At 47.0% G+C, this 16,671-nt stretch overlaps 1 protein-coding gene across 2 annotated transcripts in view; it reads left to right on the top strand.

The window, feature by feature from the left end:
* GATB (glutamyl-tRNA amidotransferase subunit B) overlaps positions 1-16,671 on the top strand; it is a 75,695-nt gene that overhangs the window by 22,928 nt on the left and 36,096 nt on the right. For both annotated transcript variants that reach the window (XM_027117181.1, XM_027117182.1), the window contains exons 3-5: positions 8,137-8,250; positions 10,613-10,811; positions 11,223-11,345. In XM_027117181.1, the coding sequence (XP_026972982.1) occupies positions 8,137-8,250; positions 10,613-10,811; positions 11,223-11,345 (436 nt within the window). The remainder of the gene's footprint in view (positions 1-8,136; positions 8,251-10,612; positions 10,812-11,222; positions 11,346-16,671) is intronic.

The raw sequence follows: 16,671 nt of genomic DNA, 5'->3' as shown, positions 1-16,671 counted from the left end.
GTGGTGGGCAACAATGAGACGGCAGTAAAAATCGACTCAGTTATCTGGTGTCTAACTGTTCAGCTTGTCAGAAGGTAGTTTCTCTCACTTAAGAATGGGAGCTTTTTCCAGCCACAGATTTATTTTGCTTCACGATAAAACAGAGAAAATGAAGTCATATAAGCTTCCTGAGACGTTAAGAAATATGGTCTCTATTCCTCTGCAGATAACAAACTAATTATCACAAAAGTGTTGGTTATCATTTAAGCGGGAAGTATGATGTTTGACATAATACATAATTTCAGCATCTGTTGTGCCGTACTTTGGATTGTAAATCCAGACTAATGGGTCTGTGGAACTGTTTAGACCCTTTCTTATTGGATTCCCTTGCCTCTTAGAAAAGCTTGCATATGAAAGATTCAGTTGATTTGGGTGTTTTGCATTTAATAACACTTCCATCCTGAAACTAGTGTGTACTAAATATCTACCATATGTTGAGTAATTTTATGGAATTCACCAAACAATCCTGCAAAATAGTTATGTTTTTCCCCTCGCAGATAAGAAAGCTGAGGCTGAGAGAGGTCAGGTGATTTGTGCAGGGTCACACAGCTGATGAGTAGAGAGAAGACAGGCTCAGGTCTTTCCGACTCAGTCTCGACCCAGTTTGTCTTCTCAAGATCAGAATAACTGCCGTGCTAGTAACTGCCCGGAGTGCTCTGGGGACAAGAAATGGAGACCAGCCAACCTGCACTCCCAGTCTTGCTTTTCACTGGCTGCCAACCATTCTCAAACCTTCCTCTCTAACCTGGCTCCCTGGCCAGGTCTGAGGCTCCACAAGTGAACACTGTAGTAGTTGGCTTGGCCTCCGACCCCAAAGTGAAGTCCGAACAAACCAGGCTGTGTCACGTGAGAGCTCTTTTTCCCTGGGCTAGAGGGACGCCTGGATCTTTCCCTTCTTTCTCCTACAAGCCCAGAGGTGAATGTCAGGTCCTAGTATCCCAATGGTCCATGGAAAAGCAAGAGGGATTGCTCCAGTGTCAAAGGCCAAGCTGGTCTAGGCTGCCCTCTCCAGCCCTTCCTTGTGGAGGGAGTGTGGGTACCAGCCCTAGGCCACCTGACCTTGCCAGGGAGGCGGGGGCAGGAGGAGAATGGAATCCCAAGTGAGGAGAGTGGGCCTTCTGGCACTTTGGACCAAGGAAATATCCTTGCCCTTGATCCTGACCCGTCCTGGGGAGCGGAATTGGTACAAGAGGGCTGAGAACAGAGAGGATCGTGGAGCTGAGGGACCCCTGAAACTGCCAGACCACACCCCTCCTCTTTGAACAAGAATTGTTTCCTGTGATGGATATTTGATGTTTTTTTCCCTTTTGTGAAAGAGGGATTTAAACAAAAGAAAAATTGTTGCATTCACGTTCTCCTTTTCCCGAGGCAATGCCCGTGTTTAGATGTAAAGAACATATATATTTATGTGGGCATATCTAGATAAATATTTAGTATCTACAGAAACCTGGTAACTTTTGATGATAGAAGTCCACTTTTAAAAAAATTGTCTTAACTGAGCAGTTTTAGCAAGCTTAGTCATCAGTGCTCAAAGTGTTTGTATTTGTATCCGGGGATGATAAAAGAGCTCAAGGATGAGAAGGAATGTAGTGTGGGGAGGCGATGGGATGGGGAACAACTTTCTTTACCATAATGAAAATTTATCTGTGTGGGAACTTTCGCTTTGAATATGAATCAGAGGGAGTTCGTGCTTTGAGACAAATTTATGGTTAGCGGTAAGATAAAAGCACGTTTTAGTGCCTTATTTTTACTTAATAAATCTTAATTACTTTCTCTCCATAAATTAAAGCATTTACCATGCTATATCTTAATCATCAGGTTTGTCATGTATAGCATTAATTTCATAGAGTAATTGCCACTTGGGATTTTTGTAAAACATCACCTTAGAGTCTTTGTTTGAATGATCCAGAGGAGTTGCTAACTGGATTTTCAGTGAGTTACACTAGTCTTGTCATGTTGCCTCAATTTTTTTAAGGAGGTACTGGTACCCACTGGACTAACTTTGGGTATCATGTTACTGTTGGGTCACCAGTTGAGGGTAAAGGAGGAAGGGGATAGAAATGGTGTGAACTACAAACTATTTTGAAGACTATACAGTTTTACTCCTTTGAAGTATATCACAAAATATTTCCTGGCATAGGTCCCCAAGACTGACTTCTGTGAATTGATTTATTTGTAATTTGTAGAATTTCACGTAAATGTGCTAAAATCCTAGGGAATATTTTATTGACTGAATAAGTTATGGAGTCTTCTTCATTCCGTGAACTTACTTAGCAAATCGTTTCCTAATAGTCAATGTCACCTTAGAGTTCGGTCCAACCCAAGTTGAGTTATCACAAATCCTCCTTATAAATTAGTAACATTTCATAATTCTTGGATACCAGTATGTGAAAAAGGAGTCCACAAGATTTTCATTTGTATGTTGATTGGATAGACTTGAGAGTGGCATCGTTTGATCAATTAGATATTTAACAAAAGAAGGAGTCATAGAAGTGAGTATAAAAATGGATGGGATTTGCTGTGTGGTCGTGGCCTGCGTTCCTCAGTTCCTCGCCTCACCATTCGCCCGCTCTTTTGAGTATCACTGCAGGGGGGCAGGAGGGTGGGGGGGGTGGGGGATCGGGGGGCATGTGCTCCCGCAGGCTGACGGTCCTAGTGTTCCCCCAACCCGCCCCCATCAGCTGGCTTCCGACTGGTTGGGTGGGAGGCTCTGATGAAAGACTGGAGCTGGGAGGAAAGAAGCAACAGGGAATTTCTCCTTCCCTCTTCCTCTGTCAGCATCACAGGTAGTGGAGAAGTCACGTCCACTGCTTCTGCTTCTCCCCACCCAGCCCCTCCATCCCTGGGGTATGAGTGTCTTCCTGCTGCTGAGAATCTTCTAAGTTGCCTTTTTGACATCCTGGCTCGTCTGTCATCTGTGTAATAAGGTCTCTGCATGAAATCTGTTCTATTTTACATGCTAAGAGTGGTTGCTTTTTCCTGACACATTTTATAGAACAGTTTTGCTTTTATTTCATAGCTTATGGAGTTTGGGATGTTGATAAAGGGAATGCTAAATTATTCATTACCTCAGTTAATGTTTAATCAGCTGGTTTGCATTTGGTAATGGCTCAAAGAAGATAAAATGAGTTGACTGCCCTCAGGGAGCTCAGCCTGGCTGGGGAGCCAGTGCTTTTCCAGAGCGCACGGGAGCTGAGAAGGAGGGATACCTACGCTGAGGTACCGGTGGGTCAACCGGGAGTCTTGCCAGGTGCTAAGATCTTGCTCAAGTGGTTGAGGAGGAAGGGCGTTCCCAGCAGAAGCAGCAGTTTGTTTGAAAGCGTGTCACGTGCCGAGCTGCATAAACATCTGTCGGGCTAGGGGTAGTGGAGGGAGAGGAAGCCAGCAAGGTGGTGATGGGCCGAGTCACAAAAAGCACTGAAGACTCCACCAGCACTTGAGTTTATCCTTTCGGTGGTGGGGAGGAGGGAAGAAGGATTTTCAGCAGGGGAATTACATGAACAGATTTATCCTTTAGAAAGATCACTCTTGAATGGGTGTGGAGGAGAGATTATAGGGCTGAGGGTGGAGGCAGAGACACCTGGCCAGGTGGCAGGTGCAGAATTCTTGATTGGACGGGGGATTGTTTGAATGGAGGCCTGAATTAAATCAGAGGATTTGGGAGGAGGGGAAAAAATCAAGACAGACTAAGAAAGTAGAACATGAATTACTTGACTATTTATCTTGTATGTGTTGGGAGTTGTCATTAAATGATTAAACGATTGTTGTGCTGAGAGATCAGGAAATGTTTCTTTGGTTAGGCAAAGTAAGTCTTAAAACTCGAAGACTGCTTCTCATGTTGTGGTCACAGCGTGTCCTTGGAAGTCTCATGATGTTTCTGGGCTGTTTATGCTGCCTTATGCGCTGGATGTATTTTAGGTTCCACACAAGTTACGGTTTCAGGACTGCTTATTTTTCAAACAAGCCGAACAAGTGACGATTCTTTTTAAAAACCATTCACTACCCCGTCACCCTGTATCCTTTTTCTGGCCGTGATCTGCCCAGTCTCTGCTGGTCATGACATTTATTGGCTGTCTCATCTCCTGCCTCCGCCTCTCATACCTTTCTTAACTTCCGATTAAGGAATTAGCTCTTCACTTATTCAATAAATCGTTTCACAGGTACTTTTGTCTAAAGGTTTCAGAAGTCGAGCGATACAGCATCCCCTGCTGATTGAGAAAAACTGTAGGTCCACTCACTCTCCAGCTCCCACATGCCAGAGCCTGTGTACAGAGTGTTCTACAAAGTTCAAAGAACACGAGGCTAACCCTCTAAGAGCTTGACATCTGAAAACAAGACTATGCAGGTAGAAACTGGCAGGAAGAAAATACTGGAAACGGAAGGGTTTGGTCTGAGACGCTGCTGCAGAGTTATGGCCTGAAGTTAGGGTCTTGAGAGCTAACACTAATGCACTGCATTCTTTGAAGGCTTACGATGAGTGTAGCCCAGAGCCTGGGTTCTACGGGTCTGACATCCTGGCTCTGCCACTTACTGTGTGTGTCGCCTTGGGCCAAGTTACTTAATCTCTTGTGTTTCCCTTCATTATGTGTAAGATGAGGATTGTAAGAGTATCTGCCCTAGGACAACCGAGGGGATTAAATGGCACGTGCGTGTGGTGTGCAGAGCACACCTCCTGACACAAGCTGAGTGCAGTCAGCACTTGCTGTTCATGGTTCCCAAATTCAGAGTGAGGTGTCCTAAGGCTCACCTGAGAGAGTTGTGCTTTGTGAGTTCCAAGAAGCATTGCTTTCCTTCCAAACGAAAGCTGCTGGGGTTAGCCGTGAGCTCCTTTGTAGTCACTTTATGTTAATTGCAAAGAAAATTCTGTAACAGGCTTCTTCAGGACAAGTTAGTCTTTGGAGTTTTTGAGTTACCTCTTTGATCATATCATACGTGATTGGTCATCACTTCAGGGCACTTCCAGAAATAAGTCTGAAGGCCAGCAGGTGGCAGGTAACACCTTGGAGGAGAGTGAGGCATCACTGCCTCTCTGAGACTCTCCGTGGATACCCATCACCTCCCTCCTCATTTGAGTTCAACACACATTGAGCACCACTGCCTTTCAGTTCTGTATGAGGCTCCAGGGGTCCAAGGCTGAACAGACAAGTCCCGTTCTCATGAAACTTAGTTTAGTGGAAATATATGTAAACACATCTAATCCACTGTGATACAAGCACAAATGGAAGCATGTAGAAGGTCAGAGAGGTACATAGGAAGAAGCGTAAGGAACGTTGCACAGACTTGGTGACATCTCAGTAGACTGTGAGTAGGAATAGGGCAAGTCAGCAATCAGCATGGTTTACAGGAGAACTGGACCGTGGGGTGGGGTTGGGTGGGGAGATATGTGATAGGAGATAAAATTGAAAATGGAGGCTGGAGCTAGACCGTGTAAAAGCTTGGCCTTTATCATGTGGACATGGGGGCTGCTGAATGATTTTAGGCAACAGAATGCCATAAGATTTGCATTTTTAGCAGGATCATCCTCACGTGGAAGATGAACTTGCAAAGGATGTAGGATGTGCCGGCAGGTTCATGTCCTCAATGCACATTCATTGAGGCCAGCAATGGAGTCCTATGTCCCTCTGCATTCCTAAAGCCTAGTATTGTGTAGACACTGAAGACATTTTTTGGAATAAAGACAGCCCCAGTTGAAGTTTCCAATTCTGCATCCTCTCCTCAGAACATGCTGACCTGGACCTCCATCTGTCACAAGCAGCTTGACTAGGATCGCAATAAATTCTTTTTTCTTGGCATTCTTTTAACTGGCACTCTCTGTTTACTAGCCCTTCTGTGCAACTGTAGTGTGGTGATGATTGACGCTTATAATTCTGACCCTGAAGTGCTCCAAGCCGCCTAAATCATCCAAAAAAGATGAAAGTATATTCAATATTGCTGTAATGTTTGTGTGTTTTACCGAATTCTTATTCTTTGGAAATTGATGGTTTATCAAGTGCTCGTGTACTCATGTGCATGCAGGGGCAGTGAGAGTCTGTGATCACCCACGACTCTTCACCCCCGGACAGCACCAGGCGAGGGGTGTTTATTAGCAATGCACACTCAGAAATTAGCAAGCAAAACAGACCTGGGCTCTCTTCATGCCTGGAAGGAAGAAGGTTGGCCCCAAAGGGGCAGACTGGACAGAGATGAGAGAGGAAGCAGTGGTTAGAAAACAGTGGGAGTGATAAAGCAAGAACTGGACAGACAGCCAGTCGGGCAGTTTCCAAGCACACCCATGCCGCGGCCCAGCCCCAGAGGAGTGGGGTTCGGGGCCGGGACCCCAGCCTCAGGTTCTCGTGTGCCGTGACCCGGGTCAGATTTTTGGGCTTGGATTTGGCAGGCTCTTCCACCAGCTCTGTTTGTATTGCAGTAACAACTGTTCAGTAAAATGCCAAACATTAGCAAGTGAAAACGTCAATAATTAGAGCATCCTGTTCACGCCGCACACACATCTTACCGTGAAAACCATTATAACTGCAGAGCTGACGATATTATTTGGCCCAGAATGAAGAGCTCCAAATGGAAGCTGTGAGATGGCTCCATTTTGTAACCCGGTTTCCAAAACCAGGCACGTGATGATGTTATTAGGAGGGAGGTTTGCTGTTGGCTTTTTCTTTTGGGGGTTGTATGTTGCAGTGAGTAGAGACACCTCTTACATTTTCTTGTACAGATTTGTTTTTAAAATCTGCGTGTTTGATCAACAAGTCCTGCCTGTGTCTGGGTGCCTGGTCCCCACACCACAGGGATTCTATTCTATTTGTCACCCTCTGGGCAAGGGCACTTGCGGACTCTCGAGCTGGCTTTAACATTTTCTGCTCTGAGATTCCAGTGAGTCTCTTGGTCTCTCTGGGTCTTAGTTTTTTCTTTTTCTGACATATTGGAATAATACAAATTCCCTCTTTATAGGGTTGCTGTGGGGCTGAAATAAAACGGCGGATGTAAAAAAGCATAACTGGAAAGTCCTACGTAGATAATAACATAGTAAATACACTAAAGAACACCATAAATAGTCTAATAAAAAATAGAAATATATTTCATCAGCAAGCATAATGTCCTCAAAACGTGCCCCGAAGCGGTGTGGGGAAAATGAACCATGTATTGAATTCCTGCTGTGGAGGAGGTTTGCCAGCTGTGACTTTGTCCCCTCTGCAAGGTAGACATTGAACCCCTCTGTCAGAGGTGAGGAAACTGAGGCTTCCAGCCCCACAGCTGTACATCTACACAGCGGCAGTGGGGTCTGGACCTGACTCCAGAGCTGAATGCTCTTTCTTCTCATCTCTAGTTGTCTACCTCATTCCAGCCACCTACCCACCCCCCAAAGTGCTAAGAGCTGTTTACATCCCTTGGGGCCAGAACGTTGGCCAGCCCTTTCTTGGTCTTTTGCTCCTGAAAGCGGGACAGGGTGGGATCCAGAAGGAGCTCAGGAGCCCCAGGAGCCCTGGAGGGACGAGCAGCTTGGGGAGGTGAGGGGGCGGGGCACGCTCAGCCTCCACTTCTAGGGAATCAGCCAGGCCTGGACCGAGAATAGGAGGCAGGAGTGTGGCATTTCCCAGCCCTTGAGGAGATGGCTGCAGTCGCGTCATTTCCAGAACTTCATTCTTTCTGTGTCTCCCAACCTCACCGAGGTTGTTTGGAGAGCTGCTTCTCAAACCCTCCTCTCAGGAATCAGTGCCTCCTGTGTGTTCTGAGCGGCTCCTTGTTCTTCTAGCAGAGGCAGTGACAGTAAGTTTATTTCCTGTAGTAACCACTCTGCTGAGCTTTTCTGGGACCTTCCCTGTTAACTTTGATGTCATGTCAGGTATGGGTAGGGGGGAAGGACCCCCGATGTGGCAGTTACTAGGTGCCCAATGGGACCCATCACCGCACACATCTTCTTTTTTATATAAACTAGCCCTGACTCCAGATACACTGAGTCAGCTTGTAAGCCGAGCTGCCTACACAGAACCAGAGCTGATGCCCATCGAAGGGCCAGATGGCCAGATTCGGGGAGGATGTCCGCAGGCGGAGGAGCGTTTGTTCAGAAGGTGGGTCTGAGAGGAGCCGCGTGTTCTGTCCCCCCAGGTCCTCAACAGGCGGTGTGTGGAAGCAGCCGTGATGACCGGCCTGGCCCTGGACTGCCACATCAACAGGAGGTCCTTGTTTGACCGGAAGCACTACTTCTACGCAGACCTCCCTGTGAGTATGCTCTGCCCTCCGTCCATCCATCCGTCTGTCCACCCACCCAGAGCTGGGGCTTAGCCGCAGGAGGGGGCTGAGCGCCTCTTCAGCCAGAGCTCCATCCATCCCAGCGGGAGGCCCCGCCCGGCCTGATGAAGCCAGTGCCCCCTGACGTTTACTAGACTGGATGCCAGGGTCCTGATCGCCGGCTCTGGCGGAGCCTCGTGCTTCTGGCGGCTCGCTCCTAACTGACTGCGGAGGGGAAGCAGCCCGCGCTCTCAGGCTCAGCCCGGCTGTGGGGTTTGGTGCTAATTGTCGTTAGGACAGAAGCTACTTCCGTGGCTGATGCAGCAGTCAGCGCATCCTGTGGCTCCGGAGACAGAGCGAGAGCGTCCCTCTGTTAAGTTGGAGGTCCCAGTAACAGGACCGGCTCCTCTGCAGACATTCATGTCGTCCCCAAGTACTGAGTAAGTGGGCAAGAGCAAGCAGAAACATGAACCGGAAGCCTGGACGAACGGCAGTAATTGGCCGAGCAGTAAACCCAATATTAACCTGCTTTTTCCTTAAAATTAGAAAGGTTTTTTCTTTAAGAGGAAAGCCAGTGTGAACTAGAGCCAATTTTTCATAATACTGAACTGAACCAAAACTGTAATGTCAAGTGTGTTTCCCAAAATAATGTTTGATTTGCTCTGAGCCTCTGATAGTAAGTGTGGCCCTTCTTGAGGCTTAGGAAATCAGTAGTGATGATATTGCTTCACGTTATTCTCCCTGAACTGAAGGCGGGGGTGAGCTGTTTTCAGCAGGTGAGGCCAGGAGTAGAATTAAATAAAAAATACAGCTGGAACCTGAATTCTCCAATTGCTGCTGCTTTTTCCCTCTGGCTGCCAGCCTTGTAGTAAATTCTACTGCTTGGTAGGGTGGAGAGAATTAAACTGCATTTTTTTCATCTTTTAAGAGTGATAACGAGTTTGGTTCAGGTGGGAGACTTAGCAATATGTGACTAAAATGAGATGTTTTATTAACTCTGGCTTTCTGGATTTTCTTGCCCAGGTAGCTCAGATAATCTGGAGGTCGTGTTGCCAAATATTACGTGAGACAGACACACTTATACTAAAAGAAGATTTGTTTTTATCTAAATAACATATTCAAATTATTCCCATTTCACCAAGCATCTGTATTTTATTTGGCAGCCCTACCCAGAGTTTAATTTTCACAGATTGAGACTTCCTGTCTCAGCACAGAGAGCAAATTGACCTAATGCAGTGGTTCTCAAAGTGTGTTCTCTAGGCCACTAGCATCAGCATCTCCTAGGAACATGTCAGACATATAAGTTCCCAGGCGCCACCCCAGACGTGCAGTCAGAAACGCTTCAGTTGGAGCCAGAAGATCTTTGTTTTGACCACTCTACCGGATGATTCCAATGCAGCTGAAGTTTGAACAATGCTGGCCGGGTAGCTAGGGGCGCAGACTCTGAGTCAGATCATCTGAGTTCAGATCCTGACATTGATACTTACTAGCTCTGTGGCTTTGGGCAAGGCCCTTCACCCCTCCATGCCCTGTAGCTCCTTCCTAGGGTTGTCTTGAGGATTAAATGGTGTGAAGTACCGAGAACCGTGTCAGGGGACACTCACTGTGTCAGTGTCATTCTCTGTTCTTCCCCTGTTCTCCGTCCTGACCTGCCTTCTCTTTAGTGTGTGTTGATGCGCATGTGCATTTGAAAGTAATTCTTCCTCCCCACTTAGAAGGTGGCGAGGGAGCTCTGGCAACATCCATCAGTATTTTAGTACTCTGTGCTCTGCATTAGCCGGGCGTGAGTGTCACAGCATTTTCTGGCTCGAGGAACAAGGGAAGTTGGGTCAGGGAGGGCAGCTGACATGACTGGTGAGCTCGAAAAGCAGGAATGAATCCAGCTTCACCGCACTAGCAACTGGTGTTAGCTGTGCTGAGAGTAGATGGCAGGATGCTTAGCCAGCACTTCCAGTAAGAGGGTCTGTCAGGAGCCCAGTGATCAGTTGCAGGGCTGAGCTAACGAGCTTAGAGGAGACAATAGGTTCTTTTCTTAGAGGCTTCAGACAGAGAGATTATTGTTATTCCCCAGAATGGTACTCCCTAGGGAAGATAGGATCCACGTTGTTCACTGCTTCATTATTGGGGGTATGGGTTCAGGGATGGGGAAAGGGGCGTCCAGAGAAGCCAGAAGAGGCCAGGCTAAATGACGGCCGCAGCACATAAACTGATTTGTGTCTCCTTTTCCTTTTTTCCTTTTCTGTTCTGTTGTGGTTTTAAGTAAGTCTGTAGTTTTATGACATTAAAAGGAATGATCAACTAGTTCCCAGCTTTGACCTACAGATGAGTGACTCTGGCCCACATTTGCGTGCAGGCCGGCTACCAGATTACCCAGCAGAGGCTGCCGATCGCCGTGAATGGGAGCTTGGCGTACAGCGTCTGTGTGGGGAAGAGGCGGAGTCAGATGGTCACCAGGACAGCGGGGGTCAAGCAGATCCAGCTGGAACAGGACAGCGGCAAAAGCCTCCATGACAGCCTGCGGTCCCAGACGCTCATTGATTTGAATAGAGCGGGTAGGCTTGGAGAGTCCCCATTTTCTTTCCTGCCACTTCCCTTCCCCTCCAGAGTTTGCCCAAACCAACTGAGGAGACAGGCCCCGGAGCCTGACTAATGGCGATCGGAATATCATTGTTGGTGTTGGCAGAGCTGCTTGGAGAGCCGGGCTAGGACTGTGGTTTCTATGCGCTTGCAACTAACCCACCCCTAAAACGAGACAGCGTCGCCGCCTAGTCACAGACCCAGTAGCTTGACATCTGAAGCAGACATTAAAAGAAAAGAACCAAAGTTAAAAATCCAAGAGTGAGGGGAAAGTGAAACGATTCAGGGCCTGTCAGTGCTGCAGGGTTTTCCTAAGTTTCAGCCTGATGTATCTGCGGATCAGACTGGAGAGCTCCAATCAGACTGACTCTGCCTCTCTTTGGTAGGGGTCGGCCTTCTGGAAGTGGTCCTGGAGCCTGACATGTCCTGTGGAGAAGAGGCGGCTGCAGCCGTCAGGGAGCTACAGCTGATTCTTCAGGCCCTGGGGACCAGCCAGGCGAACATGGCAGGTAGCAGCCACAGAAGCAGTGCCCGCCTCTTCCCCATCTCCCTTTCCACTCCCAGGCTCTCTCCTCACTGGAGTCTTATTCTCTGCAGCAGCTACAGTGGGGTTGTTTGCATCCTTTGCTCAGCCTTTTCTACCTCAGGGTTTTGGGGTTTTTTCTTTAGAATTTTCCTTGAATTTTTTTCTGAGCCCCTGACCAAAAATAAACACACAAACAGCGGCCCTGCAGAGGTGCTGAGCCCAAGAGTGTGAGATTAGGAGTCCAGGGACTGGAGGTGTCCTCCTGGCCTCTTGCATCAGGACGTTGTGAGAATTAATAAAATAATGTGTTTGAACAGCTTCATCGTCCTCAGAAGACCCTGTGTTCATGCACAGTAGCTCTTAGTTTGTGAGTTCTGTGTGGGCAGCGCTTCACTGCTACTGGATGCTTTTTCTCTGGGTCTCTTTCCGCCTTTTATAGAATTTCCATCCAGGAAAGCTGAAGCCAGATTGTATCGACTACAAACCAAGGTTATGATTTCACAAAACTTTAACTTTGAGATAAAGTCTGAAATTCAATAGAAATATAATAGGGAATTAAACAGAAGAAACAATGTGAAAACTTGGGATCAAGGAAATTATACATTTTAAGTGTTTGCAAATTGGATACAAAGATCACAAGTTTTGGTCAAACCCAGTTTCTTCATGAGCCTTTCCTAGCGCTGCTTTGCCCACTCTTAACATCCCTGAATGCCCGTGTCTCCCGTGGTTTTCCCCTATTTTCTGTTCCCAGGGGCTTTTAAAAAATGTCTGCCGCTCGCAGAGCACTCCCTGACAGCGTGGAAAAAGGGTGCAGGTTCTGCATCTCCAGTGGTTAATCCATCTCTCAGTCCAGTGGTGCACTAGTCGGGGTTTTCCAGAGAAAGAGAACAAATAGAATGTGTGTGTGTGCACGTGCGTGTGACATGTAAAGAGATTTATTATAAGGAATTGGCTCATGTGACTGTGGAGGCTGAGGCGTCCCTGAGATCTGTAGTCATCAAGCAGCAGGAGAGTCAATAGTATAGTTCCAGCCCAGGACTGAAGGCCTGAGAATCAGGAGAGCCAAGGACGTAAGTTCCAGTCTGAGCCAGAGTCCAAGACAAGACCAGTATCCCCGATCCAAGGCAGTCAGGCAGAGACAGCAAATTCCCCCGATGCCAAAAACTCAACCTCTGTGCGCTGGTGCCAAATCGAATCTCAGAGACAGAGTTTGGGGTGAAGTAGAGGGGAACACAGTGGACTCATGCCCTCAAAACTGTGTGTCCCAACCCAGGGGGATTTGGTGAGGAGTTTTACAGCAGTGGTTCAAGGGCTGGGTTGCTGATAAGGATCAGGGTGTGTGCAGGGCCTGCATTCCTTTAATCTGGTCTCCTGATGAGCTTCTGTGGTTCTTGAGGCTATCACATCATGACCTTCTCTCTGGAATGAAGAATGCTTCATCAGGTAGTTAACATCTTCCATTTGTTGGGGGTTTTAGTTCTGTAAAGAGCTCAAAGATAGTGTTACGTGTATCCCTTGAGGGGGAACCAGGACCTGCCCCAAGGCTGCACTGTTGTTTCTTGACTGCTTCTCCCTTGTCTCTGCATCCCCTCCCTTCCCTGATTAGCAACTGTATGAACCTGCCCTTTGGAACTCAGGGAAGGTCATGGAGGCTGGAATCTGTTCTCTACAAACAAGAAACAGGGCCACAGAAAGGCTTCCATGTCCAGGAGCCCCGCAGGGTCCTGCTTGGCTTCACCCCCACTCTGCCTTTTGTTCTATTCTGGTTTTCAGCGGATTGAATGAGGCTCACCCACGGTGAGCAGGCAATCTGCTTTACTCAGTATATCAATTTGAATGTTTATCTCATTCAGGAACACCCTTACAGACACACCCAAAATAACATTTAACCAAATATCAGAGCATCCCTTGGCCCCGTCAAGTTGACACAAAAAATTAACCACTTAACATGTCACAGAGGGTGCCACTAAGTTCCATTGGTGGGGATGATTCATCTCCCTGTCGGTTTATCATACCATTTACTGACCATTTTGTCACACGTTTATTCACATGTTACAAAGGGACTTCAGAATTTGTAATGCCACATTTGTCACATAGGACATCTAATGGGCAACAAATTGTAACATCAAAGCCCTGGTACAAGTTGAATCTAGAGATGGAACTTGCCAATTTGCTCTCTTCTTTAAGCTAAAGTCAGGAAAAACACAGCCAGCCACATGAGTTTGAGTGGAGTGCTCTGTGTTAGAGCAAGAGAATTCTCCATTGTAGAATGGAGAATTGGCTCATGCTGTCTTTTTACCCACAGAATAGAAACGAAATATGGGCAGATTGGGTAGTTATCCATTTATGCATTGTTGCTTTAAAAAAGTTTTATTATTCCATTCTTCTTCAAAATAACTGTGATTCCTACCAAACCTATGGAATAATAAACAGGCCACCTGTTAGCTGAGAAATAGTCCCATCGGGTCCTTGCCAAGAGATAAACCATAACAGTGAGAACTCATCAGGCAGTGACAGCTGAGAGGGTTCATTAAATCTCATTTGTTGTGACACTTTTTGTTGCTTTTAAATACAAATCAGACAGCTTTGCCCCCAGCACAGCAGCAGAGTGGCTGATGTTGTCCTGAAGTGCTCTGGGTAGTGAAGGTCTGCCTGGAGTCTGCAGGTGTCCGACTTTTGGTGCTCTCAGCACTTTATCAGCCCAGGCCCCTTTCCCATCCTTCTGTCCCACCACCATAGGCCACTGTGTCGCCATTGGAGAATGCAGCCTGGGAACCAACGGAAGGCTGCCCTGGAGAGCACCAGTGGACCCCCAGCGTGCTTTTGGAATGAAACTTAAATTGCTCCGGGCTGTGCTTCAGTGAGTTCCTGATAGTTTTGCTAATGAGCGTAGACTAGCTCAGCTTGGGTTCCAGAAGTCACTTCCTTCTCAGGATGTTTGCCACTGTTGAGATCCTCAAAGCAGTCTGCTGAGTTGAATGTGTACCAAAGTATATAGATACGCTAAATGTTTCCGAGGTTGTAATATCTGCCGGTTTGAACATCGAGTATGTGCTCATCAGTTCACTGAGCATTTTTTAAATTAATTTATTGTCTCATTTAAACTTTATGACATTCCTGAGAGATGGGTATTACCGTGCCTACTGTACAGGTGAGGAGTTGAGGCTTCCAGAGGTTGGGTTATTTGGCCAAGGTGCACAGGAAGTGCCCGAGCCTGGGTGTGTCTGACTTCTGGACGCCTTCCTTTGTAAGCACTGTCACCCCGCTTCCTAGTGCCAGCCATGACAGTGTCTCTGCTGCTGTAGATAACAACCTTGAGGGCTTCCCTGGTGGCGCAGTGGTTAAGAACCTGCCTGCCAATGCAGGGGACAAAGGTTCAAGCCCTGGTCCGGGAAGTTCCCACATGCCACAGAGCAAAGAAGCCCGTGTGCCACAACTACTGAGCCTGCGCTCTGGAGCCAGCGTGCCACACCTACGGAAGCCTGAGTGCCTAGAGCCTGTGCTCCGCGACAAGAGAAGCCACCGCAATGAGAAGCGCACGCACTGCAACGGAGAGTACCCTTGCTCGCTGCAACCAGAGATAGCGCGTGCGCAGCAAGGAAGACCCAACGCAGCCAAAAATAAATTAATTAATTAAAAACAAACAACCTTGGGAGCTGGGTTAGCAGAGTGTGAGTGCTGAGGACACTGCAGGCCCAGACCTGGGGTGGAATCCTATCCTACCGCCTCTAGCTATAGAAACTGAGCGAGGTATTTGACTTCTGTGAGCCTCCCTTTCCACACTTGTGGAAAGAGAAAGGAAGAAACCAAAGAGGAGAGGAAGTCATCCAAGTCATCAAACAGAGTTGGGGCAGCAGGGTGGGAAGAGCAGGCGAGGACTGGCCTTGTGGAAGAAAACCTGGAATACCGTCTTGGACGTGTCAAGTATGAATTGCCTAAAGGACGTCTAAGTGGATGTATCATTAAAGCTCTGCTGTAGGGAAAGAACGTGGTAATGTGCATAAAACGTATCACAGGTCCTGACAAATAGCCTGTGCTCATGAAAGGTCAGGTGCTTCTATTGACAGTAGTAAGTAGAATCACCACTCATTGTGGATGAATAAACTTTGTGAAATATGTTGGATAAAATTGAGCCACATTATTTATTTTACCTTATTTTTTGTCAAACCCTGTTGTTTAAGTTCTGGAGAGTATTCAGTGATCAGAATGAGACAGCTTAATAGACTTTCTCACTAAATCATCAGGCCCCTGCTGTTGACAGAAACAGTTTTCTGCCCTGATGTTATATTTCTGGTGTGTGAATGTGTTTTAAAAAAAAAAAATGTGACTGCACCATATCACTGTGCTCAGTAGTACAGGTTTTTCGTTTTGCTGTTACAAATCTCTCTACTTCTAGAGGGTGGAAATTGAGCTTGATAACGTTCTTGTGAAGGCCCTCCCCCAGTGTTGCAGAATGCATTGAAGCAAACGTGACTGTGAGGCTTTTGTGGACTTGAGGCAATTTACCTTAATTTGTTTAAAAGGTATTTTGTCTTCACTGGGTAAATGCCTTTTGTGAGTGTTGGACACTGTATTGGAATCCAGGCAAGGGAACTGCCTTTCAACACTGCAGGACACTAAATGAGTCCCCTCAGACATCTATGGAGTGCGGTCTTCTCTGGGAGAGACTGAAACTCATGCTTTATTCCTTTTCCAAATTAAAAGTCTAAATTGTGAAAGATGGTTTTACTTTTAAAAGCAGGAGAGGTCCAATTCAGGGTTCTCAGGGCTCAAAAAAAGTTCTCTCCCAAGTATCGAGGTTTGGCTGGGCAGAGCTCAGCATACTTGGGAAGTTTTCCTTTGAGCTGAATGGGCCTTTCACGGGATTCAGTAGATTAGTCCTATTCAGACAGAACTTTAGAACTTGTCGGGAACCTACTGTGAGACCAGTCTGCTTACTCGTGGCTCAGGAAAATACCAAGGTATGAATTTATCGAACAATTACCATGTGCCAGAGGCAGCTCTAGGTTCTGAACAGAGCAGTGAAAAGGACATTGTTCCTGCTACCTGGAGGAAATATTGTATTCATGAGGGAGACAAATACATTAACAAATAGAACAAAGTAGTTACAGTGATAAGTGCTTTAAGGAAATACAGAGGGTGCCATGATAAAGAATACATTGGATGGTGAGGGCCTCTGGAGAATAACCCGAGGCCCCAGCCCCAGGGAGCTAGAGGATGAGCGTCCAGGAAAGAGCCCAGGCAAAGTCCCTGAGGTGAGGAAGACGTACAGTATATGCTTGGAGGTAACACAGGTGGCAGAAGACCAC

The sequence above is a fragment of the Aethalodelphis obliquidens genome, unplaced genomic scaffold (genome assembly GCF_003676395.1).
Source record: "Aethalodelphis obliquidens isolate GAN/ISIS:26980383/991018 unplaced genomic scaffold, ASM367639v1 scaffold17, whole genome shotgun sequence".
NCBI lineage: Eukaryota > Metazoa > Chordata > Mammalia > Artiodactyla > Delphinidae > Aethalodelphis > Aethalodelphis obliquidens.
This window is presented reverse-complemented; position numbering and strand designations above follow the sequence as displayed.